The sequence below is a fragment of the Rosa chinensis genome, chromosome 6 (assembly GCF_002994745.2).
Source record: "Rosa chinensis cultivar Old Blush chromosome 6, RchiOBHm-V2, whole genome shotgun sequence".
NCBI classification, from domain to species: Eukaryota; Viridiplantae; Streptophyta; class Magnoliopsida; order Rosales; family Rosaceae; genus Rosa; species Rosa chinensis.
Window position 1 is genome coordinate 24993790 of NC_037093.1, and position 25718 is coordinate 25019507.

The 25718-nt window shown below is 38.2% G+C and overlaps 2 protein-coding genes, 1 long non-coding RNA gene and 1 pseudogene across 3 annotated transcripts; 1 reads left to right on the forward strand and 3 right to left on the reverse strand.

Annotated features, from left to right (window-relative positions):
* Nucleotides 1-565: 565 nt before the first annotated feature.
* Nucleotides 566-2254, reverse strand: LOC112171111 (annotated as a pseudogene).
* A 1033-nt stretch (nucleotides 2255-3287) lies between these two features.
* Nucleotides 3288-3896, forward strand: LOC112171112. The gene has a single exon (XM_024308345.1). It carries the CDS (start codon nucleotides 3288-3290, stop codon nucleotides 3894-3896), a length of 609 nt encoding a protein of 202 aa, XP_024164113.1.
* A 665-nt stretch (nucleotides 3897-4561) lies between these two features.
* Nucleotides 4562-11687, reverse strand: LOC112172404 (ubiquitin recognition factor in ER-associated degradation protein 1). The gene is made up of 10 exons (XM_024309732.2): nucleotides 11523-11687; nucleotides 11103-11154; nucleotides 10580-10657; nucleotides 10168-10192; nucleotides 10029-10061; nucleotides 9806-9927; nucleotides 9551-9681; nucleotides 5898-6121; nucleotides 5023-5276; nucleotides 4562-4918 (listed from the first exon to the last, which is right to left on the reverse strand). Exons 2-10 carry the CDS (start codon nucleotides 11103-11105, stop codon nucleotides 4817-4819), a joined length of 972 nt encoding a protein of 323 aa, XP_024165500.1. The 5' UTR covers nucleotides 11106-11154; nucleotides 11523-11687; the 3' UTR covers nucleotides 4562-4816.
* A 10112-nt stretch (nucleotides 11688-21799) lies between these two features.
* Nucleotides 21800-25547, reverse strand: LOC112172350. The gene is made up of 2 exons (XR_002925273.2): nucleotides 25414-25547; nucleotides 21800-22324 (listed from the first exon to the last, which is right to left on the reverse strand). It is a non-coding gene; the product is annotated as an uncharacterized LOC112172350 (long non-coding RNA).
* Nucleotides 25548-25718: the final 171 nt, after the last annotated feature.

Below are 25718 nucleotides of genomic sequence, written 5' to 3' on the forward strand. Positions count from 1 at the left end.
CCCGCCGGAAAAGCAAGCCTCCTCTGGTTGAATCAGCTTAGTTGCCGATCAAAACAACGCTCGCCGCCTCTTGTCGAGCCTTCGCTCGTTGCTCACTGCCGCACACCAGCGTCCAATACGGCAATACCCGGCCGCTGCCCAAGATACGAATGCAGAAACCAAAACAGGAGTTCCAAACTTAGCACGAGGACCGATCTCACTTGAGACTGAGATCCTTGCTACCGGTAAACCTCACCGCAATGCCGGAAACGCACCCAAGCAGACAATGAACCAGAGTTCGCAGCTGCCCTGCTACCAAAACTCTAGGGTTTCGGTATGCTTAGCTCCGAAAGGTCAGGAGCGACTTTTTCATGTTGGTGATAGTAATCACCTTGTGTGTTCCAACAAAAGAAAAAAAAAACGAAGGGTGCAAGTACTCATGAACAATGATATATTATCACAACGAAATTACAATAGGTGAAAAGCCTAAATGCAGACAAATTTAAAATACAAATTAAATGTAAAAATATAAAAACAATACCAAATTAAAACCGCGGGAAACCGTATAGTCTTTAACAGATATACATTACACACTATAAATAGTCGAATACTCAAGCAACTCCGGAAACCCATCATTCATTTTTACGGTTAGGAAGGCAAGCAACTCCGGCTCCTTCCCATTCTCCCTCTTCTCCGGCCGGCACAACCTTAAACCTCTTCAAAACCTCAGCCACCACCCTTTTCATCTGCAAAAACGACATCTCCTTCCCCAAACAGATCCTCGGCCCCGCCTGAAACATTGGGTAGCTAAACGAGTCCCTCGCCATGAACCTCCGCTTCTCCGTCGCCACATCACGCTCAACCACCTCTTGGGTCGGACCTCGGCCCAATCCCTGCCCCATATCTACTCCATCCGCCCCATCGCGTACATGTGGTATATCACTGTCATCCTCTTCTTCACTTTAGTCCCGTCCGGCAAAATGTCGTCGTTGATCGCCTCCTTTCTCTCCATCGAAACCAGCGGGTACAGCCTCATGCTCTCGCAGAGCGCCGCTTGTGTGTACACCATGTCCTTATCTGGTTATCTTCGTCATATCCGGCTCCGCTCTCCATTTTCTGATCTCCTTGAGAATTTCGCTTTCGACGTTTGGGTGGTTTGAGATTAGTCAGAAGAACAGGTTAGAGCAGCCGAGGTCGTATCCTATCCGGCGAGGATGAAGCTGATGATGATGTCGGTGACAAATTTCTCGTCGGAGTAGCCGGAGTTCAAGAACCGAGACAGCAGATCGTGAGATCTAGAGTCTTCTTCTCGTCCAGTTCGCGCTTCTTTTGCCTGACGATGGTGTTCTCAAACTCTCGGACGTTGGAGACCACACGGCGGAGATGGCTTTCCGACCCGATTCTGAAAGATCGCTTGATCTTCCACATCGAGCGCATGGAACTGAACCTGTCGCCGCTGATCTGGACCTCATCGTCGAACGCCATCGCGAATTTAGCTTGAGGCAGAGAAGGAAGGAGATACTCCGAGTCATACCCGAACCCTACCTGGCAAATGTTGTCGAAGGCGAACCGCAGGAGAATGTCTTGGAAATCGAGAACGGTTCGATCGCTGGAAGATTTGGATAGAATGGGGATCATCTGATTGTATAGCTCAATGTCCACCACCTCTTCCACGAATTTCCTGAGCGACTTTGTGTTGAATTCGCGGCTGGAAAGCTGCCGCTGGAATTTCCAGTTGTCACCTTCGGCGTTGAAAATGCCGTCACCGAGGAGGTCTTGGAGAGTTGTACGGAAGGATTCGCCCTTTTGGTAGATGTGGAACTTTGTCTTGAGGATATGCTGGACCACGGCCGGGTTGGCAGTGACGACGAAGTGGCGGCCCAGAGAATGGTGGCAAGAAACCAAACCTCCTCTTCTCGCTTAACGTTTCTTGGTCCATTTTTATGTCATTAAGGAGGAGGATTCCATAAATGTGAACCGCCTACACTGGCAGCCTAGTGAGTGGCACCGCCATTACATCGTCAACACCATCCTATTTGTCGTCAAAGTACCAAAAATTGTACTAAAGAAGAGGAACTTGATGTAACTACTCGTTGAGATATATATATACTGAATTGGAGCCAATGAAATCTTTTCTTTTCTTCACCCTTTGTAACACTAATGATGTACAGCTTTCAGATATGAAATCCCCGCTCGTTCCCTAAGTTTGTTCATTTTCAACGTATATTATCTTGAAGTCATTTTCTGAAAAACCAAAGGGCCTTTGCCCACCCATAGCCTTAATATCTTAATTAACAACTTTCCTATTGCTCTTAGGTAACCCGAAGTAACTTTATCTCCTTTTTTCTCTTTTCTTCTGCTCAATGGGATTAATCAGGCCTTTCCCCGTGTTACTATAGTTCAGTCCCTTCTTCTTCTACATAAATAAAAAGAAACAATGTCCAGTCGATCACTTCATTGATACTTGAAAGCTAGCTAGTATGCAGCTCTCTGTCATGACTTCAATAATTTCTGATTCTCTTCATATAAACTATCCTGTAACTGTATTTCTCATTCTTATAGTCCTCTCGCAAAACCTGGACTCGCCTCTGCCATAGATATCCTCGTGATTATGCTCATATACTCTGCACCATTTTGCTTGATGCCATTGATGATCCCCTTGACTCAATTGTAACATTCACACGCATTTATTTTGGTACCCAATACTACTCTGTGTATATGATTTAATAGTCATCATTGATCCGTATTGTTCAAGGAAGCTGATTACACTGATCACTGATGCAAGAGCTACACACCAAAGCAACATTTCCCCTGGTAAGAATTAGTGCCATGAGGCCGAAAAGCTATGTGATTCAGTTCTCGGTTGAACAAAGAAATGGGGTTTTGCAGCGGGGACTGTGCTATTTGCCTGATGGAGTTCGAGAAAGAAGACAGGTGCACTTTGCTAGATAAATGTGGACACACATTTCACCATGTATGCCTCCAAAAGTGCACAGCTATCTCAGCCCAATGTCCACTTTGTCGCCAAAGTATCAAAGATTGTACAAAAGAATAAGGAACTCGATGTAGGCAGGCATGTATTGAATGATTTTCAATAAATTTGTCTTTTACTTATCTATAGTGGAACTGGATTTCTTCAACGGATTAGAATTCATGTTCTTGTATATAATTTAGGGAATTTACAAACAAAACATACGGTTTTTTCTTTTCCTTACCTCAATGGGATTGCTCCTCTATATAAAGGAAACAAGGCTACTCCATATAACTTATTTAAAACTTTAAAGCTAGCCACTAAGCAACTCTGTATCATGAATCCTGTGGTTTCTGCACTGATTTTATTGGTTCCCACCGGCGTAGTCCTCTGGGTCATAGTTGGCGTACTCGAAGAGAAAATCAGAGACGCCAGACCTGGATTCGCCCCCGCCATAGATATCGCCGTGAGTATACTCACGATACTAGTTATTTTTCTTTTCCGCACCATTGCGCTTGGTACCATTTCCATTGTTGAACCCTCCCTCGATTACAGGGTCGTAACAGGCCTCGGCTATGGATTTTATATCCCAATGTTACCCTGGGTATATGACATAATAACCACCGTTGGCTCATGTTGTTCAAGAACAATGGTTAAACTGATGCACAATGCTACTTTTCTTATGGTGACAATCGGTGCCAAGAGCCCTGAAGGCTATGCGATTTTCAATTATCAAGTGGACCAAGAAAAGGGGTTTTGCAGAGGCGAGTGTGCCATTTGCTTGATGGAGTACGAGACAAAAGACAAGTGTGCATTGTTAGATAAATGTGGACATACGTTTCACCACAAATGTCTATATGAGAATTTGGCTATGTCTACCCGATGTCCGCTTTGTCGTCAAAGTATCAAAGATAGTAAGGAAGTCCATGCAGCTGCCAGTCAATAACTTTAGGGTTCTTGAAGCGAGAAACCAACATAACATCCTCCTACTCATAAAGGTCGTCACCTGGAAGCAGATCCACTGGTGACAACACACCCTTATCATGAATTGCAAGGGAGGTAGGAAGAAAAGGAAGTGAAGGGTGGGATAAGTGACGAGGAAGATAACGGAATTATTAGCCACTTTCATGGCAGGGGATTGGCAGCGGTCGAAAAAGGCTTAAGCCTTAAACTCTACTATGTATTTGTTCCGTTCTTGGAATTTTGTCTAGCCACTTTCAATAGTGTTTAGATCTTCACATGCGACCTACAAAGATGAATAAGTATACCACATAGATGTTAATTAATAACTTTAGGGTTCTTGAAGCCACATCTAGATCGGTTATTAAATTTCGACATCATTTAATGAAAGTTTATGATTTGTTTGATTAATAAAATGGTTATGATAGTTTAGCTAGATCGGTTATTAAATTTCGACACCAAAAATACGATTCGCCTAACACTACAAAACTAGAAGGACGGTTGCAAAATAAAACGTCAATGAGAAACCGTCACTCGGAAGGACATAGTTTATGGCCACATCAATTTTTCTTATTCTCATCAAATACCAAGTTCAACCAAGTTAAATTGCTGGAACTCTATCAGATGCAGTTATGACGGAGCTCAGTATTACGGTACACCAGAATGAGCTCAAACAGCTCAAGTTCAACACTGTAATAATGACATAGGCAAAGGATCCAGGGTGCCAAAAGGAAAACAGATGCTTCACAAACATAAGTTGTATTTCTATCCTCAGTTTCAGCAAGTGTAGTGTTTCATTCAATATTACAACATTTGAGATCAGTTTAGAATCTTCTACTATCTGCACCAGAGGTCAGATAGCAGGAGCAACATAAGTTAAAAAGAGACGGTGATTTCAGAGTTCAATCAACCCCTAAGCGAGTACTTTTTCCCGGTAAATGGCTGGAACTTGGGATCTTCTTTCTTTTCAGGTTGCTGCTCTTGTTTAGCGTCTTTTGTAGCTTCCTTCTGAACAGAAGAAAAAAGAAAGTACAATTAATATTATGGTCAACCTTAGAACAATTTGGTAATGTATTCCAAACTTGTAGGAAACCATGAAACAAAGAGTGTACCTTTGGTGTCTCCTTTGGAATACGGCTGGCATTTGCTCCAAAAACAAGCTTTCCCTGAGCCTGACGATTGGCAGTTTGTGAACTAGATCCTGCAGAAGGTGGTGCAGTTCCATTGGTGGCCACAGGTTTCTTGTCTTTGGACCCTGATGAGGAAGCTGATGCTGGCTCATACTTCAAAGGCTTACCATCCAAGCGCCTTCCAGCTCCAGTAAAAGGGTTGAATTTTGGTTCAGTCGCAGCAGGGTCCTCTTCAACTGCAAGAAAACAGAAACTCATATAACTTCCTAGATTTCTTTTTCTTTTTTTTTCTTTTTTTTTTTGGAAAATGGGACCTGACTGTTAAAATAGTATTGACTATTAGAATTCAACATTAGTCATATACCAGTGTGATTTGAAAAAACATTAGTCATATATCTGAGCATTTTACACCAACTAAAATCTACGGTGAAATTAATTGTGCCGAGATTTTTATTTTCAGTAATTACACTGTAACAGTTGCCAACAGTAAGAAAATTGGATTCCCAGGAATCTGAATAGACTTTATACATCACATTATAGCAAATTCAAAGATCAGAAAGCCAAGATCAACGAATTCCTGTTAAGATATTCCAATCAACACCTGTGTGTGGCCTCTAGAGGTATATGCGTCAACAAATTTGCATAATGAAAAATGTTAGAGCACCCTTTTCAATTATGCAGCTCGCATACTAAAACAAACTATATATGACCACACTCTGAAAGAGAACACAAAGAAAAATGGAAGGAAAAAGCCACGCAGAGAAAACAAGGAAATCCATTGAACTGTAAGTCACTAAGTGAAGAAAGAAAACGGCAAACAGGACCAGCGATGGCAATGAGGATAGAGAAATCTGTACCTTGAGCTGTTGCCTTGTTAAGAGGAACAGGTGCCACAGGCCTTTCAGGTTCCTTGTAATCAAGAGGAGGTGCAAAGTCCACCTCACAGTCTGTCTCAATTATACTTATTGCATTAGAAGGCTTTGATTCAATGATATCTATATAATACTTCTTGTTGTTGTATGCTACCATAATACTATCCCCAATGGTCAAGCAGGAAAAATTCCTTAGTGTCGTCTCCAAGCTGTTCGACAAAAAATAAATCGATATGTCAAATCACAGACATAGCAGGATATTCAAAAGATGCAAATAATTAACATGTAAAAATTAAAAAATAAAAACAGACGCATGCATAGCCCGTGCTGATGAAAAAAAAAATTATATATTTTGGTTTGGCTGAGATGTGGAAGATAATTTCTGCAACAATAGAAGGTATAATTGGATAGGAAGAAAAGGTGGCTCAGTTTTTAAAGAGCAAGTAACTGAAACACCTACCAAAAAGAGGGCAGAAAAGAAGAAAAACAAACAATACCAGCACTTTTCTCTTCTTTAGTTCTTTTTCATTTTCTGTTAGAAAACAAACTTTCATGGCTAGAGGACTCTCTATCGTCCCCATCGTCCTAACAGCCGATCACACAATTAGAGCTACGAACATTTTGATTCTTGGGCAACAGAATCCCAGGGTGGCAAGGACTTCGACTGCCTTGTATCGGGTGAAGAGAAGGGGGTGGTAGGCTTAGTAGGGCTCGAACCTACAATATAACAGTTATGAGCGGTACGTTTCAACCAATTAAACTATAAGCCCCTACGGATCTATACATGCAATTCGCTCACTTCGGGAAGAGCGGGCGGAAATAAAGAGGAGGCCTTTGCTCTACAAAAAGTCCCTAGAAAAACAAGAGAACTCTACAGAAGATACCAAGGCACAACAGCATTCCAATCATAAGATATTGCATGACACAATGATCCCTAAACTCAGAAGATACTTGTGCCCAAGGCAGCCTCAAAAACTAACTCGTCCCACTAAAGATCTACCTTTTTCATACCTTGCTCCCTCAAAAATTCTTGTATTCCCCTCCACCCACGCTAACCATCAGATTAACAACACAGCACGTCTCCCTAGCACCACAACCCTCTTATTTCTACCAAAGAACATATAGGTTTTATTCAATACTAGGCAAGACAAGAACTGGATTGTACCAGCTCACTTGGATCTCACAAAACAATATTCTCTGAACTTTCAGCATCCAGTTTGCACATGGCTCACCAAAGATGAGTGACAGCAAGAAGGTCGTCTCCTCAGAACCATATTACAACTTGCCAAATTAAAATAGGGAGACTGAAAAGGGAAAAAGTCCATTAGCTTTTTGAATAAGATGTTATGAGAAAGCTCCTGAAGACTCCCTCAATAATTTTCCATCCTGCCTATTAGGAACCAATTTAAACTTTTGCAAAGCAGCCAATACTCTGCGAATTCCCCCACCTCCTGATCATTTAGTTTCTACGAAACCCAAAGTTCCAACTGAAGATAGAAAAAGGATATGCACGCAACCTTGCAGTAGAGATATCATGTCTGTATAAACAGGGAAATACTGTACAAAAAGCTCTCTCACTCACTCCATTTCCCCCTCTAACTGATAATAAGCAAAAGAAAAAATACCTTGGGACGTACATATTGACATGCAACCCATATTCACTTCTCACAACAGCACTAGAAAGCGCCTCACTTTCCTGATGAATCCTCCCACATTGTCCTAGTAAAAGCTTCAATTCTCCTTGACCAATTTCAGACACCATATTCCCCATTTTCCTTCACTCATGAAACCAATTCCCATCTGACCAAGTAACTCTTCTTCCTTCCAACAGCCTTCCACCGAAAATTCCTCGTCAAATATTAACTTACCAATTCCCATCTGACCAAGTAACTCTTCTTCCTTCCAACAGCCTACCATTGAAAATTCCTCGTCAAATATTAACTTCTGGCCACACTAATACGGATCCCAAAGAGTGAAATAGTAAATATGCATGTTGCATACAAGTTATTGGATAAGAGTTACTCTTCCCACTATAGATATAAAGGCTTTGCTTCAGCTGCATAATAGTTTCTCCGCATTTTCTAAAACCGGATCTCAAAAACTGATCGCCTCAAACTAACCACCAATAGGCAGCCCCAAATACACCATAGGCCAATGGGAACAACCTCACAGTTGGATTAAGAAACGATCATAGAAACAAAAAGACTAAAAGGGGGACCGATCTGAAAGATCTATTTATTTTTTTTAACAAGATACATTTTACTGAAAAAAAAATAGAAAAAAAAATAAAAGGAGAACAATTACAAACAAGCGGACAGAAAATCCACCAAAAGAAGCTCCAAAAATACCAACACCAACTAGAGAAGAACAAAACATGTAATTAACTAACAGGGGCAGACCAATCTAAGTACCAAAAAAATAAACAAACAATTTTTAAACACTGAAGAAATAGATATTCATGGGGAAGACCAAAAACAAAGTCCACCCCACAAACTGTCAAAATCTTCCCCTCCCAAATTCTCAATTCTTGTTCTTCTTCTCCATCCAGAGAACCTAAATTACCGCCATAGTAGCACACCTACCCAGAAGGCCAGAACCAAACCCTTCTTTCTTCCTCCAAACAAACTGAACCTTTCACCCAGCCGGGTTAAATGATTAGCTGGATTAACCCAGGTCACATTACTATCCTTAAACACCCTTTTCCAGACAGCTGAAGCAATCAGATGATGTAAAAACATATGGTTTGCGCTCTCTGCATCTCTGTGCATAATACACCAGTGAGGGGAGCAACTAGCAAAGGGTCTTCTCCATTGAACCAAATCACAAGTATTTACCTTCCCATTTGCAATAATCGAATCTGGGGATAGAGAAAGTATCTGTAACAAATTCAAATCTGGAATTGGAGAATGAGGGTCAAGAGAAGCTGAGAAGAAACTCGGAAGACAGAGGGACATTTGATGTAAACCTCTCTTCAGAATGCTAAGCTTAGACTAGGTTCACAGGAGGTTCAATTTAAACTACATTTAATCAGTTCTTATATCGAAGCTCTTAATTGTGTTATGCCTTCCATTTCCTTAATTTCTGAATTTCAAGCATGGCATTCTCCATCTATAAAAGACTTGGATTGGTGGGTTGTGATACATTTGTTGACTTGTGATTCCCCATAAATGAAAAATAAATAGACGTGATAATATTAAAACTATAAAAGATAAAGACCTAGTTCCTGGACATAACCAAGGAGGAGGAACCATCAGTATTATTTAGAGAGACCAATAACACACCATGATGACAAAGAAGCACATAAAATCGATAAGTATACAACATTTGAGTCAAAATGTATCACCTCCTAGGTTACTGTCCTCAAAGTAACGGCTCATATCAATTCATTCCTATACTACTCCTTTATGGACATAATAAAAATAACAACCCATGGTAGTTAACCTAATTAAAGAAAGGCAAAATTAATCCCAAGTTCTATACATGTCTGTTGTCTAGGATCTCCCTAAATAGTTAAGTTGTCACAAGTACAAGCACAGTGTGGGCATTTACCTTTCACAAGAACCACTTTTTTTCAAGACACAATTATTAACAAATAAGTAAAAACATTTAAAAAAAAAAAAAAAAACATGTTTACTTACATAGCTTTTGGATTTGAGATGTCTAAAAAGTCCTTTGTATGGGGTTGAAGTTTAACATATGTTCCCTTTGGAAGAGTCACATTTTTCAGTCGCACAATGTCCCCCTCTTGCAAGAGCATATTCTCCATCATCTAAGTGAAAATAATTAAGAAGGAAACAACATGAATTGAAGATCATAATACAATTTTGGCTGCCAGAAAAATTCACAGTAACTTGCCCAAATTATACGAGTCATCTCACACACTGAAGTCTTACCCAATAAGGCATGTAGATCATGCCTTCTTCTGCGATGAACTCCAACACCCCACAATGAGAGACCCGCTCAGCAGCGTCATTACGAAGCTCAAACAACATTGGATAATCAATGTGTAGCGATGCTGCATGATTTTGATCGATATAAGTAATTCCAGATCAGAATGATAGGTAATACAAATTAATCAATAAGTAAAACACCATAATAAAGGAGTAAGCGACTAACCAAGGCGGTCAAGGGCTGAGGGAGGCATTATAACTGGAAAAAAGAAAAACACAACAATAAAGCAAATCAGGACTACATATTGTCAGATACTAGTAAGAACTATCTAACCGAAAATAGTGATAAGAAGTTAAAGACTTACTTTTATCACCACTTTCAAGTTGTGGCTGCAAAATTGATTACGGAAATAAACATCAGAACAAAGGAACAATTGAAAAGAAAAACTCTAGATTTCAAATGCTGTTACATGAATGGGATTCAGCTTCCTAAAGAAGTGGGAGGGGATTACCCAAAAAAAAAAAAAACAAAAGTGGGAGGGGGGAAGTTTCTCCTCTTTTCAAATCCAGAATAAAAGTTTGCCAAGTATTTCTCTACACAATCAAAAAAGGGAAAGCATTATGGAGAGGGGAGTGTGCCTGAGGTTTTTTAGAAGACAATAGAAACCCAAAAATGAAGGACATAAACATTATTCTCAAAGTGCTCAATCACACATATAATCTGGGAAAAATATGAAGGAAAAAAAAAAAGTAATCAAATACGAAAGCATTTCCAACCTTTTCAATAAATGATGCAGGATAACATCGATATGTCTGCTCGAATGACGTCCCATGATACCCATATCCATCAAAATACTGCAACATGACAAACTTTTATTAAACTTCAAGTTAATCAAAAAATTTCATGGGATTCAAAGGAAGACAGATGAATAAAAAGCTGTCCTCACAAAGACCAAGCAATATGAATGGTAGCAGTTATCATCCTGTTTTGACAAATTAAAGCTAAAGCTTGTATAAAGACAAGTGAATAGAAACACCGTCCTCAGGTGATAAACACAAGCACCAAACACCTAAATGGTAGCAGCTTACTTTGACAAACAAAAATTCAAAAGCAAACTTGTATAGCACATATTTTCATCTGCCAATAACACGCATCATCAATAACTAGTAACATCTCCAATTGCATGGAAAATGCAGAGTAGATTGTAAGCTAGAAGAGCTATTTGTCAAAACTAGTATCTGGAATCAGTAAAGTAGAAAAAGTAAAACCTTTTACATTTCGATTGAAATGAATTCATACCATTTTCACTGCTGATAGATTTGCACACCAGTAAATAACCTCCAAAGGCTCCCTACAAAAAAATGCAAAGATAGCACAATAATGAAATACTTATCACTCTAAAAAGCAACTACTGCCCAAACTGAAATAAGAAATAGTAAAAAGTTTTCAACTTTTTATTGAATTTTCACTTGTTCTTGTCATTGTAGTCTGAGTAAATCAAAAAAGAACAATCACATTCATAAAATTAACAGAAGAATACAGAAAATTAATCAATGGCATAACCCTAAAGAAAAGAATAACCTTGACTTCAATTTCAAAACTGACCCAATACAATTTCAAAAAGCAAAGAGGAAATATTGATCGCAAGGCAATGGGCAAAAGAGCCCAAATTGGATGGATCTAAGAAAGCGTAGAAACTGAGAGTCGGAATTGCAATACCTTTAGGGCAGAGAGAGAGAGAGAGAGAGAGAATGTTTGATCAGAGCTCTGAGAAGAGGGAAAGGATGTTGGTATTTGGTATTTGTATGTGATTATTAGAGAACCTATTGCGCACGAAATGGCTAAGATGCGCCTCTGCGTTCTGTGCACGCCATATAGGAACAATTTACAAATATGCACCAAACCTTCTTTTCTTTTCTTTTCTTTTTTGCTTTTGTCTCTCTCTATCTCTCACTCTCCAACGTCTTGTCTTGCCAGCCTCGGATGTAAATCCAACGGTGAAATTATCTTAAGTTGAGTTGTTTTATTTTTCACCATTACATCTATATCTACCGGCAATTGAGCATAATTTTCATAGTCAGTTATTAATCAGGTAACCACCACTGTATTATTATTATTACATATCGGATTTTGTAAGAGTGGCGCTATTAACACTCTATAGTGATATAGTCTCTACTTTTGTTCATCCTACAAATACTTTTTGGTTCTAAAGTATCTTACTTTCATCCTTATTGTATTAATTGATTCTAGGATGGTGGTACTCTTTTTTACTTGCTCTGATTGAGCAGGATTTTTAACGAGGCCACCTTAAGTTCCCAAGGCTGTATTGACCATGGAAGCCATTGTAATGAGGACCACTAAAATGAGGACTAGTTGAGGACTTTTGTGTTAAACCCACTTTTCGATCACATTTCCACAAATTAACCGTTAGATGTTTAGATATTTATGTGCAGATCATTTATGCAATTTTCAACCAAATTGAAAATTGTTAAGACATTCATAACTGTGATTTAATAGTTATGAACATGAACGGTTCATATTTGACAGATTTGGTTCGTCCATTATTTGATTTAGTTTGGTACCTTAATGATTAGCAATTTAGAAGAAAATTTTAAGAAGTGATCTACTCATGCATCCATAAACATCTAACAGTTGATTTGTCATAATGCAACCAAAAAGTGGGTCTCTTAAACCGTTGATTAGAAAGTCTTCAACTAGTCCTCATTTTAGTGGCTCTCGTATTAACCATGTGCTATTTTTCAACCAAATTGAAAATTGTTAAGACATTCATAACTGTGGTTTAACAATTATAAACATGAACGGTTCATATTTGACAGATTCGGTTCGTCCATTGATTTGGGCCCAGTTTTGGATTGATTTTGGAGCTGCTTTTGGGGTTGCTTCTGCTTTTGGGCTTACGGTATGGTGTTTGGTAAATTCTCTAGAAGTTGCTTTTGGTCCAAATAGCTTCTCCTGGAAGCTAAAATGAGAAGCAACTAAGGCCCCGTTTGGGATTGCTTCGCTTTTAAAAAAATCAGTTTTTGTTCAAAATTATAGATTTTATTGTGTTTGGTAAATAAATAAAAAGCAGCTTTAATTGAAACTTGAAAGTTATAGGTCGCTGGCAGTAGATTTTAGAAGCAGCCTAAAGGTTGCTTTTAGAAGCTATTGTGGATCAAAACACATTCTGCAGTTGTTTTATGTACTTACAGCACTTTTTAAAATATTATTTACCAAACACGAAACTATTTAAATTCACAGCTGATTCTTCTCACAACACAACAGCAGCAATTTTTTTTAAAAGTCACAGCAATCTCAAACTAGCCCTATGGAAAACACGGAGTGAACAGTGCATCTTTAATGAAATTTACCAAATTACCTATTCTATCCTCATCATTTTCTAACAATTACGTTGAGCTAGATAGGGTTACTTAGGCTATGTTTGGTATGGCTAGGCTTTTCAGAAAAGCTAGCTTCTGCTTATTTCTGAGAATAAGTGGCTGAAAAGCAAAGTAGCTTAATGTTTGGTAAACTGTCTTTTTATAAGAGCTGTCAGTGGCAAAAGCAGTGGCAAAGTGTTTGGTAAACTCAAACTGGCTTGTGCTTTTTGTTTGTGGAATTACCAAATTGGACATGAGAGATTATTTGGTAATACAATGTTGTTCAAATGCTCTTTTTATTATTTTTTATCTTTATTATGTCCTTATTAATTTTTGTTAACTTTAAATTTTTATAAATCATGGTGACCATATGATTAATATTGGACAATTTTAAAAATAACTTATACAAATATAGTAGTAATATTAATAACAATTGGTTTCTGGTTTGCATCAAGTAACCACAAAAAATATCATAACATATTCAAATGTCCACGTTATTACGCGCACTCATCAAACTTTGAGTAATGCTATTTCTTATTGTTTCTATTTCTTGTGCACCATGAGCATGATATTCTTCTTCTACATCATCATCCATCTCTATCTCACCACTTGACCCATCACCTTCTCTTTCTTGACTGCGGACAAAATGTCTATCACAATGTGCATGTCTTCGTATATAGCAATGATAATCTTCATTTGCTTCTTAAATGAATAACCTTGCATATCCTTTAAAATCTTCCACTTTTTTTTTCAAACTCCAAATGTGCGAAACTAAAAAACATTTTATGGAATAAGTAGTCTCGTGAACATTAAGAAATGATATTCAAGCTTGGGGACAATGAGCGTGATTAAAAACGGTTCCTCCCTAAACCCTAGTTCTTCTCGCAAGATCCAATAAGCTGAATCATAGACTTTGAACTGAGTATATCCAGAATTCATCTCTTTGAATGTTTTATCTTTTTTTTTTAGGGGAAAGGAAGATATATTCCTGTGATCGAAAAGATCATACGACCGTACAAGGTCATTCTAGGAGATCTGAAGATCACCCATTACATTTGTTTGGACCCAAAATGAGCATTTTGGCCTGACAAGGCACGTCTTGGAGAAATTGAGTCAATGTCAGTGGCTCAAGCTATATATTGTCGACAAATTTGAAATATATATTTAGAGGCTAAATAGAGCCTACTATGGAAGCATGGAAATGAAAAGTCAACTTTAGCACATTTTCCTACTTCGGCTAGGAGAAACCGAGCTAAACAAGGAAGGAGGGGCGGCAGACTAACCAAACGAAATCTAAATGAGCTAAAACTTTCTAGATTAAATTTAGACAGCCCAAGGATCATTTCTTATGAAGAGTGCTAGAGCTATTTTTGAGTGGAAGGTTTTCAAACAATCAGTCCAATTTTCTACAGAAGCAAAACTGGAAAACTGGACCTGTAAGAGGTCCAGCAGCATTTCCGACCCAACCACTATACGAAAAGCTCTGAAATTTTACCAGGATGATCTACACTCATAGTGGAACATTTGTTATGAAGAAGTCACGGTCAAAATCTGAATTCTTGATGGAGATATAATTGAAGGAATAAAGGAGCCAAAAGTGCTTCCTTATCTCCAAAATTCATCATTCCTTATGTCCAATTATGCTTCCTTATCTCCTTATCTCCGAAATTCATCATTCCTTATCTCCAATTATGCTTTCTTATCTCCAAAACTCATCATTCCTTATCTCTACTATCATTTGTTTAAGAATAAACACTTTGGCATGGTAGCCTATAAATAGAGGTTATAATGAAACACTTAGACACACAATTCACAACAACAATCTCTAAGATTATCCAAGCCTCTCTAGAGCAACCCTCTCCTTCTCTTACCGGTAGTCACGCTCCAGTCATAGTCTCCTCAAGAGCCGACTGTTAGTGCCACCAAACCTTCCAGCCAAGCTAAAGTCACGCTTTAGCAAGTTCTCCTCACTTCCTAGTAGTTCTCGCTCTGCTCGATCTACAACATCAAGTATCGATTGTGATTTTGAAGAACCTCAGCAAAAGTCCTCGCCACGAGGCACAAAGAATCCCACGACGAGGTTGGTGCTCTCTTCGTCTACAATCGCTTGAAAGAAGTCAGGTCAAGGGACACCCCCGACAACCGCACCCGAACGGTGCTGGCACACCCTCTCAAGAAAAGAGACTGTTGACCAGCTCAAGGAAAACTGGAGCCAAACAACATTCACTGCTCCACTAACCGTAGTCAGGCACACTTCCTAAAGGAAGATGCAAAAACTAAAATCCTAAAAAGGAAAATGCGAAACACTAAAAACCAAAAGGAAAATACAAAAAAACAACTAACAACTAACAGACCCTAGTTCTCCGCAACTAACCAAAAGGAAAATTTATTCCTACATAACCCTAGTTCTCCGCATCTGCCTTGACTGGCTTGGGCCCTAAGACCTCTTGGTGTACCCTTCCACCAGACCCTGCAGTGAATAGCTTCAAAATAGGATTGTGTTAAGTCCAGCCCCAAACGAGCTCACCAAGGCCCAACTGCGAATCCAGCCCAAGTCAGAGAGAAGAGGAAAAGTGGGCTTGACCCAACAGGCCCAACCCACTCCCACTGCCCTCATCCCTACACCTAAACCAGTTCACGCCGGAACCCTAGCAAGACTGTCAGAACTGTTTCCGCCACTGGTTCAGTCCGGCGGCCTCCCCAGATACTGACCCACGACATCCATCCCGTCCGCCCAAAGCTTGCCTCTGTCGACGCTACAGCCGCCTGATCCACTCACGATCCAATTGTCTCCTTCGGTTACCCAATCAGCCCACGTCAAGCCTCACCGCTCAATCAGCAGAGAACTGGAGACCTCGGCCGCCCTGCAACTCGAAGCCCAAATCCACAACTGGCGCCGCAGATCCAGACCCGACCCACCGTGCCTTCAAACCCGACACTGGAAGAACCCATGTCGCTCCACACGCCTGACGTACACTAGACAAGATCGACGTCGAAAGACGTCCTCTAGCAGGCAATGATCGAAACCGACGCCGCCGCTCTACTACACGAAACCCTAGGTTTCAGTATGCGGAGCTCCGAGTTTTCGGGAGTTAGCTTATCTGGCTCGAACTCTTTGGTAAGGCAAAGATTCTTTGAATGTTTCATCTTAAGCTGTCTTCTAAGAGTAAAATTATGTCTAATGCCAAGTAACAAAATTAATCCAATCAAATTTCAATAGTGGTTGCCTCAAAGATTTCTTCTTAATCACCTGTGGATGACTAGATTGTGATCTGACCCATTGTTAGAAATCTAGCTTAACGAAACCTTAAGGTCAGGGTTGATATATGAAAGATTGAGATTGTGCGGAAGAATGTTAACAGTATCACGAAAGAATGTTAACAATATCATTAATAGTTTCCGTAACAATGTTACAACAAAATTTCTTGGAGAAAAAGCATTTATCAACAGATTTTCTGGCAATAATTTACAAATTCATCTAGGCGTTCCATGTGAAATAGATTACAACAGGAGCATCAAACACTGCTTACAGAACATACTTGGTCTTTTGGTCAATAGTTTTACATGCTCAGTTTTGTCACCAGTGAACTATATCTAACAAAAGCTCCTACTTCTCGTAGCATCTCGGTCTTCAAGGCCTCTCAAGAATGATCTAGTTGCAAGGTGCTCTGACACGCTAAAAGTAGCACGCAATTTATGTAAGACCTCGGAAATTTGTTATTAATTCCTAAATGTTTCCTGGGATTAATAAAGTGTTCGTTGGTACGATTTCGTGGTTCGAGGGTGGAGTGAGATTATTTTCGGACGAACAATTATTCGAAGTGCACGTTTTAGGGGGGTTATGAAGTTTGACTTTTTATAACACGAATATTGTAGAGCGCGTCGATACGAGTTCGTGGACATGTGGAACGCAAGAATCGGAGTTCTATGAGAAAGTTATGAGCGATTGAAATTTGGGGAAATTTCTATAAATATAAGAAAATTCCGGATTTTTTCATAAATCCCAAAAGTTTCGAAAATCCCATTTTCCTCCCCAAATTCTCTCCGTTCTCTCTCCTCAGACCTGAGGGGTCGCGCTCTACCTGACCCGACGCCAGCGGTGCCGTCGTGCGTCCTCCGGCCACGACCCGACGCTTCCCTCGTTTGCCGCGAGCCTCCCAGACGCCCCATGGCATCGCCTTGTTCAGTCGCAGCCTCCAGGGCTGGATCGAAGCCCTCCACCGAGCCCCAAACCTGACCCGGTCGGAACTCCTCCACGCCGGCGTTGCACGGGCCGATCCTCCCCAGTTTTGAGTAGTTCTCTTCCTCCTGATCATCCCCATATAAGGCTTGCATCACGATTTGGGGTGTAGAGTGCTAGATCAAGGTTTGACTTTTTTGATGGCCCTGATTCAATCTGGAATCTGATCAGACACACGAGATTAATCTAACTTCCAAGCTTGATCTAGGACGATCTAAACCGAATCTTGCTTAGCTCCAGGTATGAAAGTTGATCACTCCTTCATTTTGAACAAGTTTGTAGTTGGTCACTTTGCCATCGGAGGTGGTTGACTCGGCGTTGACCGCCGCCGTTGACCGCCTACTGACCCGTCGTTTGTGGCAGCGCGTGGTGGAGCGTCGGTCATCCAAAATGTGTTCTGTTTTCAGTTTATGCATCTACGCATCGATACGGTCGTTTTGATATATTATAAGGTTATTTTGGAAAAAGTTGATGCATGCTAGATTTACGGTTTTACGCGTTATCTTCGGTTTGCGATCCGTGAGGATCCGACCGTCAGATTTACTTCAAATTGTGATATGTTGATCGTAGAGCTATTCTGATAACTTTGTGTGGTCACGGATGAGGATTCGACCGTGGGATCATTGTTTAAGTGCGTTTTATGAATTGTACGCTAAGTTATTTATCGTATTTGATTAGGTGCTTGACGGATTGAGTTGGTGAATGTTGTGATTTGGTGATTATTGGGCTGTTAGAGAAGATGCAGCGGGACTTTAGAGGTGAGTAAATCTCACGGTGTTTCGGTTAATAAAGTAGTTATGTTTTAATTTAATATATTTAATTGTTAGCATGAAAAATAGTATTTATCAAAATAAATTATTTGTTTTAAAATATATGAACTTGATCGATAACGGTTCATGGGTAAGTTAAAACAATGTTTTGATATAAAATGATTTTCGAGAAGTATAATTTATAAAACTATAGTTGGTATTAGTGGTCATTCCTGCATGAATGACTACGTATATATATATATTTACGTGAAATATATATATATGGATGGCGTGACATTGTGATGTGCGTATGAACTGTGAATTATTCAGAATGTGGTTTGTGCGTTTACTCTTTGTGGAAATACGTTATATCATGGGATTGTGATTTGTCGTGTTGAATGAGAAAACGAGTCGGGGTAACATTTTGAGTCATGTGAGATTCTTTGTAAATGTTTTCTGATATTTGGATCTGGAGTCACTGTGGGTGACCGTTTTCTGATCTTCGGATCTGGTGTTTATTGGGAGTTGATGGGTGATCATCTACTCTAGTTGAAGTTGATGGGTGATCATCGACTATCGACTTTAGTTTGGTGTTGATGGGTGATCATCGACTCTAGTGTGAGTTGTTGACCTGTGTGGTGACCAAAGTGGCAATAGTTTATATAGTAGTACCAAAGTGGCGACCAAAGTAGCGATACATTATATAGTAGTACCAAAGTGGTGACCAAAGTGGCGATGATTGATGTTTGAGATTGTTGATGTGGTGTTTGGTGTTATTAATAGATGAATGGTATTGGCTTTTAGTTTATTTCTATTATGGACTTGCTTGTCTTCTTTCGTAATCTCCTGAACTAAATTATATGCAGGGATTACTGTTTTCAAAATTGATTGTTTTTAATGTAATCTCCTGAACTAAACAATATGCAGGGATTACTATAACTTGTATTGATTGTTTTTAATGTAATCTCCTGAACTAATCTATACGCAGGGATTACTATGAATTGTTTGATGTGCTTTTGATGTGATCTCCTGAACTAATTCACATGCAGGGATTACTTTCTGTTTGATTTTGAATTATACTTGCTTTACATTTTCGAGAAGTAGTTGTTGGGATTTCAATGTTTTTGGAAGGTCACTGAGGTGATAATGATTCGGTTGAGATAAAAGGAGCATGATTTTGGATTACTGGAGTATTGATTGTCAGTTGGATAGTTATGAAATTAAATACATGAGTCGAGAGTCAGAGCATGTTGATATGATATGATATAAACTTCATGTTTGGTTGTGTTTGTGGAGTTAAATGTTATTGCTTTAATTCAACTCACGAATTGAGAAATTATAAGCATGCGTGACATGAGTCACTTTATTTGAGTTTACTCATACGGGCTTAAAAGCTTACCGGGTTTGTTTTGTTCATTCCCGGTGCACTATTCTATGGTGTAGGGGGTTTTTGTGCAGGTTAGAATATCGATTAATCGTCGTCGAAGCTGAGGTTTTGTTGCTGTTGTAGCTTGGACATAGTATGGTATCTTGGTTATAGTCTTCCGCTGTGTTGTAAGTGTAGAGGGTGCGTTTACTTATTGAATTATTATTCGGTTTAATTTGTAAACTATCTGTAATGTAATATATGACTCTAAAGAACGAGTCGGTATTGACATTGTGAGTTCAGTTTGTTTTGTTGCTTAATTTAAATGAAAAATTTTCTATGTGTGTTTTCTTGTGTTTGTTCTCGCGTTTCGGATTTAAATTTATTTATTAAAAATTCAGGGCGTGACAATTTAACCCTGTAAAATGTCATCGTTAGTATATGGTAAATAGGGATCGTTCTATCCAGGGATTGATGGTACACCTGTAATTGTGTAAACAAATAAAGAAATTAAACAATAAGAAGTATTATTTACAAAAATAAAACAAAGAAAAGAAATATATACAAGTAAACACAAATAAAGGGGTTTTATTATTATAAGATTGAAAATTAAAATAAAGAAAATGTAAAAACATATATACAAGGGTGGAACGTAAGAAACAAAGATCAAAACTACATCCATATGCAAGAAATCTAGTTACAATTCTAATAATTGGTTATCTATGATACGAGAATATATCAACCAAGAAACAAAGATCAAAGCAACCAATGTCCCTTATTTTACTTCCCTTTACACAATTGATCAAGCAAAGCACCTAACCAATATATTTCGAAAACAGGTTTCACCCAATCAAAGCAACCATGCACACTCAAGTTTCAAATCATTAAGAGCAAGTGAAAGTTTGGTCAATAATTATATTAATCCTAGTACACAAAGCATGTCTATTCAATAACACAAACCAATTGATTTCGACTTTTGTCCAAAGCCTTTACTACTTATTCGAATTAGGATCACAAAGCATGAACCTAATTACTAGCTCCAATTATATGCAATCATTCTAGGTTGCGCACCAAAGAACAAAAACATATAAAAGTTTTCCATAAAACAAAATCAATCGATCATCTCACATAAGCAACATAGAAACCAACCAAAGAAATTACAACTTTATTTCAAAACATAGAGATGAGGCTTTAAACTTTGCCCTTAATATTATTTGTTTAACTATAATTCATAGTTCTACAAATCCAAACAAAGAAAACCAAAAGAGGTTACAAGGAAAAAGATTGAATTACACCGTGAATGGAGTGGATGATGAAGAACTTGAGACGTTGATCTTGAATGTAAGGTTTCACTATCACGGCACAAGGTGGAACGATGGCGGCTAGGATTGCTCATGGCTTCTTCTCCTCTTTGCTTGAAAATGCAGAACTAGAAGACTAGAGAATAAAAAGGAAAATGGAGAGACAAAGAAGATGAAAATTGGATGAAGGAAGAGATGGCAAGGGAAACCGAATTGGACACAAGTTGTTCTTTAAAAATCAAATCCATTACAGATTCGGAAAACTGCCAGTGCAGATCAGTCAACTTCAACGGAGTGTCAAAAATCGCTCAGAGAATTATGATCTTTATATGGTTGGAAAGCCACGGATGTCTAGTTTCCAGAACTTTTTACAGCTCGTCGATATCTATTTTCTAGAAGAAGTTATGACCGTTTTAGTGCACTGAGGTCAAGTCTGCCGGAAATCTGTTTTTTTTCTTCAAAGTAACTCAATTTGGTTTCTACATCATCTATCTTAGTTTGTTTTCAAACTTGGGTACCATTTGGAAAGAACATTCAGACTGTTATAGTATAAATATATTATAGTATAATGGCTATATCATGTAATAGTACTTGAGTGTATAGACATAGTACTTGAGTGTATAAACATAGGTATGAAGACTTGTGTGGCATAAAGCTTGTAAGGAGGCAACAAGCATGACAATTATCACCATTGCAGCAGCCATTTGATGATCATGGTTACCAAATTGGTTTTCTCTTAGAGCATTCACACTACAATGTATTCCTATAAATACTAAATACCCTCTTTTTGGTATTTATAGGAATACATTGTAGTGTGAATGCTCTAAGAGAAAACCAATTTGGTAACCATGATCATCAAATGGCTGCTGCAATGGTGATAATTGTCATGCTTGTTGCCTCCTTACAAGCTTTATGCCACACAAGTCTTCATACCTATGTTTATACACTCAAGTACTATGTCTATACACTCAAGTACTATTACATGATATAGCCATTATACTATAATATATTTATACTATAACAGTCTGAATGTTCTTTCCAAATGGTACCCAAGTTTGAAAACAAACTAAGATAGATGATGTAGAAACCAAATTGAGTTACTTTGAAAAAAAAAAACAGATTTCCGGCAGACTTGACCTCAGTGCACTAAAACGGTCATAATTTCTTCTAGAAAATAGATATCGACGAGCTGTAAAAAGTTCTGGAAACTAGACATCCGTGGCTTTCCAACCATATAAAGATCATAATTCTCTGAGCGATTTTTGACACTCCGTTGAAGTTGACTGATCTGCACTGGCAATTTTCCGAATCTGTAATGGATTTGATTTTTATAGAACAACTTGTGTCCAATTCGGTTTCCCTTGCCATCACATGCCTCCACATGTCTTCCACGCCTTGTTTTAAGTAGAAACGTCAAGAATCTTCATTTCTTTCCATTTTCTTGCTTCCTACAACTCATTTTCTTCGTTTGTAGCTCAAATGTACCTAAAGACATTAAACTAAGTTAATATGATTAAGTTAAAGGAAATAACATAGCAAAATGTGAGTAGAAAACCACATAAAACGTCGCATATAATGCTCCTATCATGCTCCAACACATATGTCATGAAAGATGCCAAGATTAGGCCTCCACAACCATTAAACCTAACCTGTCAAAGATTATATAAATCTGTCAGTTCTTGCTCCTTAAAGTGTATATGAGCCCACAAAACTGGATAATGCACTTCAGGTCTTTACATCAGAGGATGGAACATGAGTACAAAATTGGCTCATGAATGAAGACTGTTAAAGACTACAATGATAGATACAACTTTAAGAGCTGGTACCATGAGTGATAAGGTTACGCTATTAAGTCACATGAATTTAATGTATCAATCCCATTGACATATGCTTAAAATCATTTCAAAAGGATCAATATTGCAACTGCAACTCAAATTTTCCGTAGGGTAAACCAACAATATTCTTAGCACCGACATCAATAATTTGGTCGAGCAAATTACCTTAAAAATAGAGCAGTGATACCAAAAAGACATGGCAAAGATGGAACAAACCCACCAAACTCAACTATGGAAACTAGTTTCAGCATCCAACAAATATAGACAAGATGACCAACTCCAAGTATAATCAACAAAGAATTAACAGAGTAAAAGAAATGGTCTTGCATAATACAACAATTCAAAATAAATACAAACACTTCAGTAAGGATGTAATCAGAAACCAAGAGTTCCAAGAGTATTAACATAGAAAGCATGCAGCTATGTGGATTTGAAGAAAGCAATGTTACCTGCTACCAGCTTTAGAAAACCCCAATTAAACCCATGATAAAGTGAAAAACCATCAATCTAACAAATGTTAGTTACAATGTTTGTCACTAACCAATTTAGAAATGTTCCTACACTACCCAACTCTTTCCCAAAAACTTGTTCTATTCTAAGCAAATGGCAGCTGTTACATACAATACATACATCTCCTAAATCTTTCCTCAGAACCTGTATGAAACAGCAAATAGGTAAATTACAAAAAGCCTAAGCCTTCAATTGGGCAATCTAAGATAGTGATCCAACCTAATTTGTGCACAAGTTGACATACTAAACCAGAAAAATGCTCAAATTGATGGAAACAAAGATACACAAAACTAGAGTCCAAAAACGTGAATTAAGAAAGTGAAGCAATGAACCCCTAGTATCATCATTGCTAACCTGCATTTATGGCTTTCTGCATCGAACATGTATATATCACAACAAATGAAGCAAGAACACACGAACAAAAGACAAAACAAAACTGCTCAGAAACAAATGATCAGTATAGAATCCCTATGTTACTCCTTCATTTTGATAGTTACAGCTTTGTTTAAAAGTATATAAAAAAAACTTTCATTTTGTTGGAAAGTTAAGAATCCCTATGTTCAGTTTGTGAACAAGTTTGAATAAAGGAAACTATTGAAATCAAATGAAACAAACAGAAACATAGTGACAATTGAAGAATTTCCTGATGCAGACCCTCAAATTCGAAAAATCATAACTTACTCTACAAAACTCCTTTTTTATGATATTTTAATTCTGAATAGATCTTTAAGATGTCTACTGAAACTTTCATGAAGACACCAACTTCAAATACCCAGCCAAAATGTACAGTTTTTAGTAAAAAAGCAACTGGGTCAAAAACAACAGATTGCAGACCTCTGTTTTTGGCCTCAAAATTAACCACTGCCTCTTAAATGAAATAGTACGAAACTAAACAGATATCAAGCTTACATTATAAGCTTTCAACACATGCAAATGGTTTCTGTAATGAGGGTCTAGATCAAAGGATATGGTTGCTCGAAGTTAACTAAACGATTATAATGCAGAAACTTGTTCTAGCTTTCTCCAATGCCTACAAACTAATGTTTGAGGTTACTGCTCAGTCTAAGGTTGTTAAACTGATGCATATAGGTTCTTTGATCAATGAAATCTCTTGTGGTGAAGTCAAAATAAGAATTCCAACCCAAATAGCAACCTAACAATTTGCTCAGGACACCCACTTTTAGAAAGCTAAGTTTCTTATCATCTTAATTTGTTTCTATGCTTGCATTATGTTTGAAAATCATTTAGGTTACTAACTGTGCAGAAGCTTAAACCAATTTAGACAAGCCATACATTTATGGCTTTCTGCATCGAACATGTATATATCACAACAAATGAAGCAAGAACACACAAACAAAATAGTTAGAAGATATCTCATAAACTTAATCTGAACAAAATAGTCTCTGTAAATTCTGTTGTACTTTTCAACAAACCAAAACAAAGCCCTCCACTTCAGAAACTTTCTCCCCTTTTGCCTTTCCACAAATCTGATCAAAACCAGCAAAACCAAACTCTCAAATGTTCACTTTTGCTTCTGAAATCAATCTAGCATAGATCAGTGGCTCATATAACAAGTTTCCATTTCTATGAACATCTCAGAGCATAATGTCCACCAATAAATATAGTTACTCAATACTTCTTGGTCCTTAAGAATCTGATATCATTTAGACATAACCATGTGATCCTTCAAAACTCAAATGCCTATGTCTACAGCCAAACCCCACAGAACTTCCTCCTTACGTACAACTGTTTTGATATTCTAGTACATAATAACTTACGAAGCAACTTTCCACCTATATATAATTATATACTAGTAAATATACATATTATCCCAAGTAGAAATCAAGCCATGATCAGAATGTTCATTAAATATTTCCTTCCGAGTCATTTTGGAATTTCAACCTCAGAACACAACCGAATTCAAACATTACTCTTTACTTGCCCAGAACACAACATAATTCAATCTGAAAGTTCCATTGCTGACACATGTTCAACTTCTACTGATTCAAAAGGGGATCAACAACAATCAACACAAGTACATATATATATGCTACAAATCACCAAAACAAAATCAATCAAAACAAAATCAATTTCAATTGCACATCACAACACCCAGTACATATATATATGCTACAAATCACAATCTCTACCACTCATATTCAAAACCCATCACGAAATTGATCTCAAGTATTCATCAAACTTTGAAACTGAAATAGATTAAAAACGAACCTGAATCAAATTGCCAAGCAGCCTTGCTTGCTTGCTTGAGGCTTCGATTTCCAACCCGAAATCTTGATGAGAAGCTACGTGAGGTGGCGTCAGAGGGATCGAGATCGATGCGGCGTCTGTGATGAGGGAGAGAGAGAGAGAGAGAGATGCAGCAGCGCAGGGATATCAAAAGGGTCTGAGGGCAACGAGTAATAGCTTCAACCAAGAAAGGGTAAAGACCGGTATTATACAAGTTTCATTAATCTACAGTCAATAAGTTTTAAGTTATACGTTATAAGCCTTAGCGTATCCATTCTCTCTTCCCA

Excerpts from the sequence above, each read along its gene's own strand:
- LOC112171112 (XM_024308345.1), top strand. The coding sequence starts at position 3,288 with ATGAATCCTGTGGTTTCTGCACTGATTTTATTGGTTCCCACCGGCGTA.
- LOC112172404 (XM_024309732.2), bottom strand. Across the intron at positions 10,193-10,579 it reads CTGCATCATTTATTGAAAAG|CCACAACTTGAAAGTGGTGA; the intron begins GTTGGAAATGCT and ends TCAATTTTGCAG. Across the intron at positions 5,277-5,897 it reads TAACAAGGCAACAGCTCAAG|TTGAAGAGGACCCTGCTGCG; the intron begins GTACAGATTTCT and ends GTTTTCTTGCAG.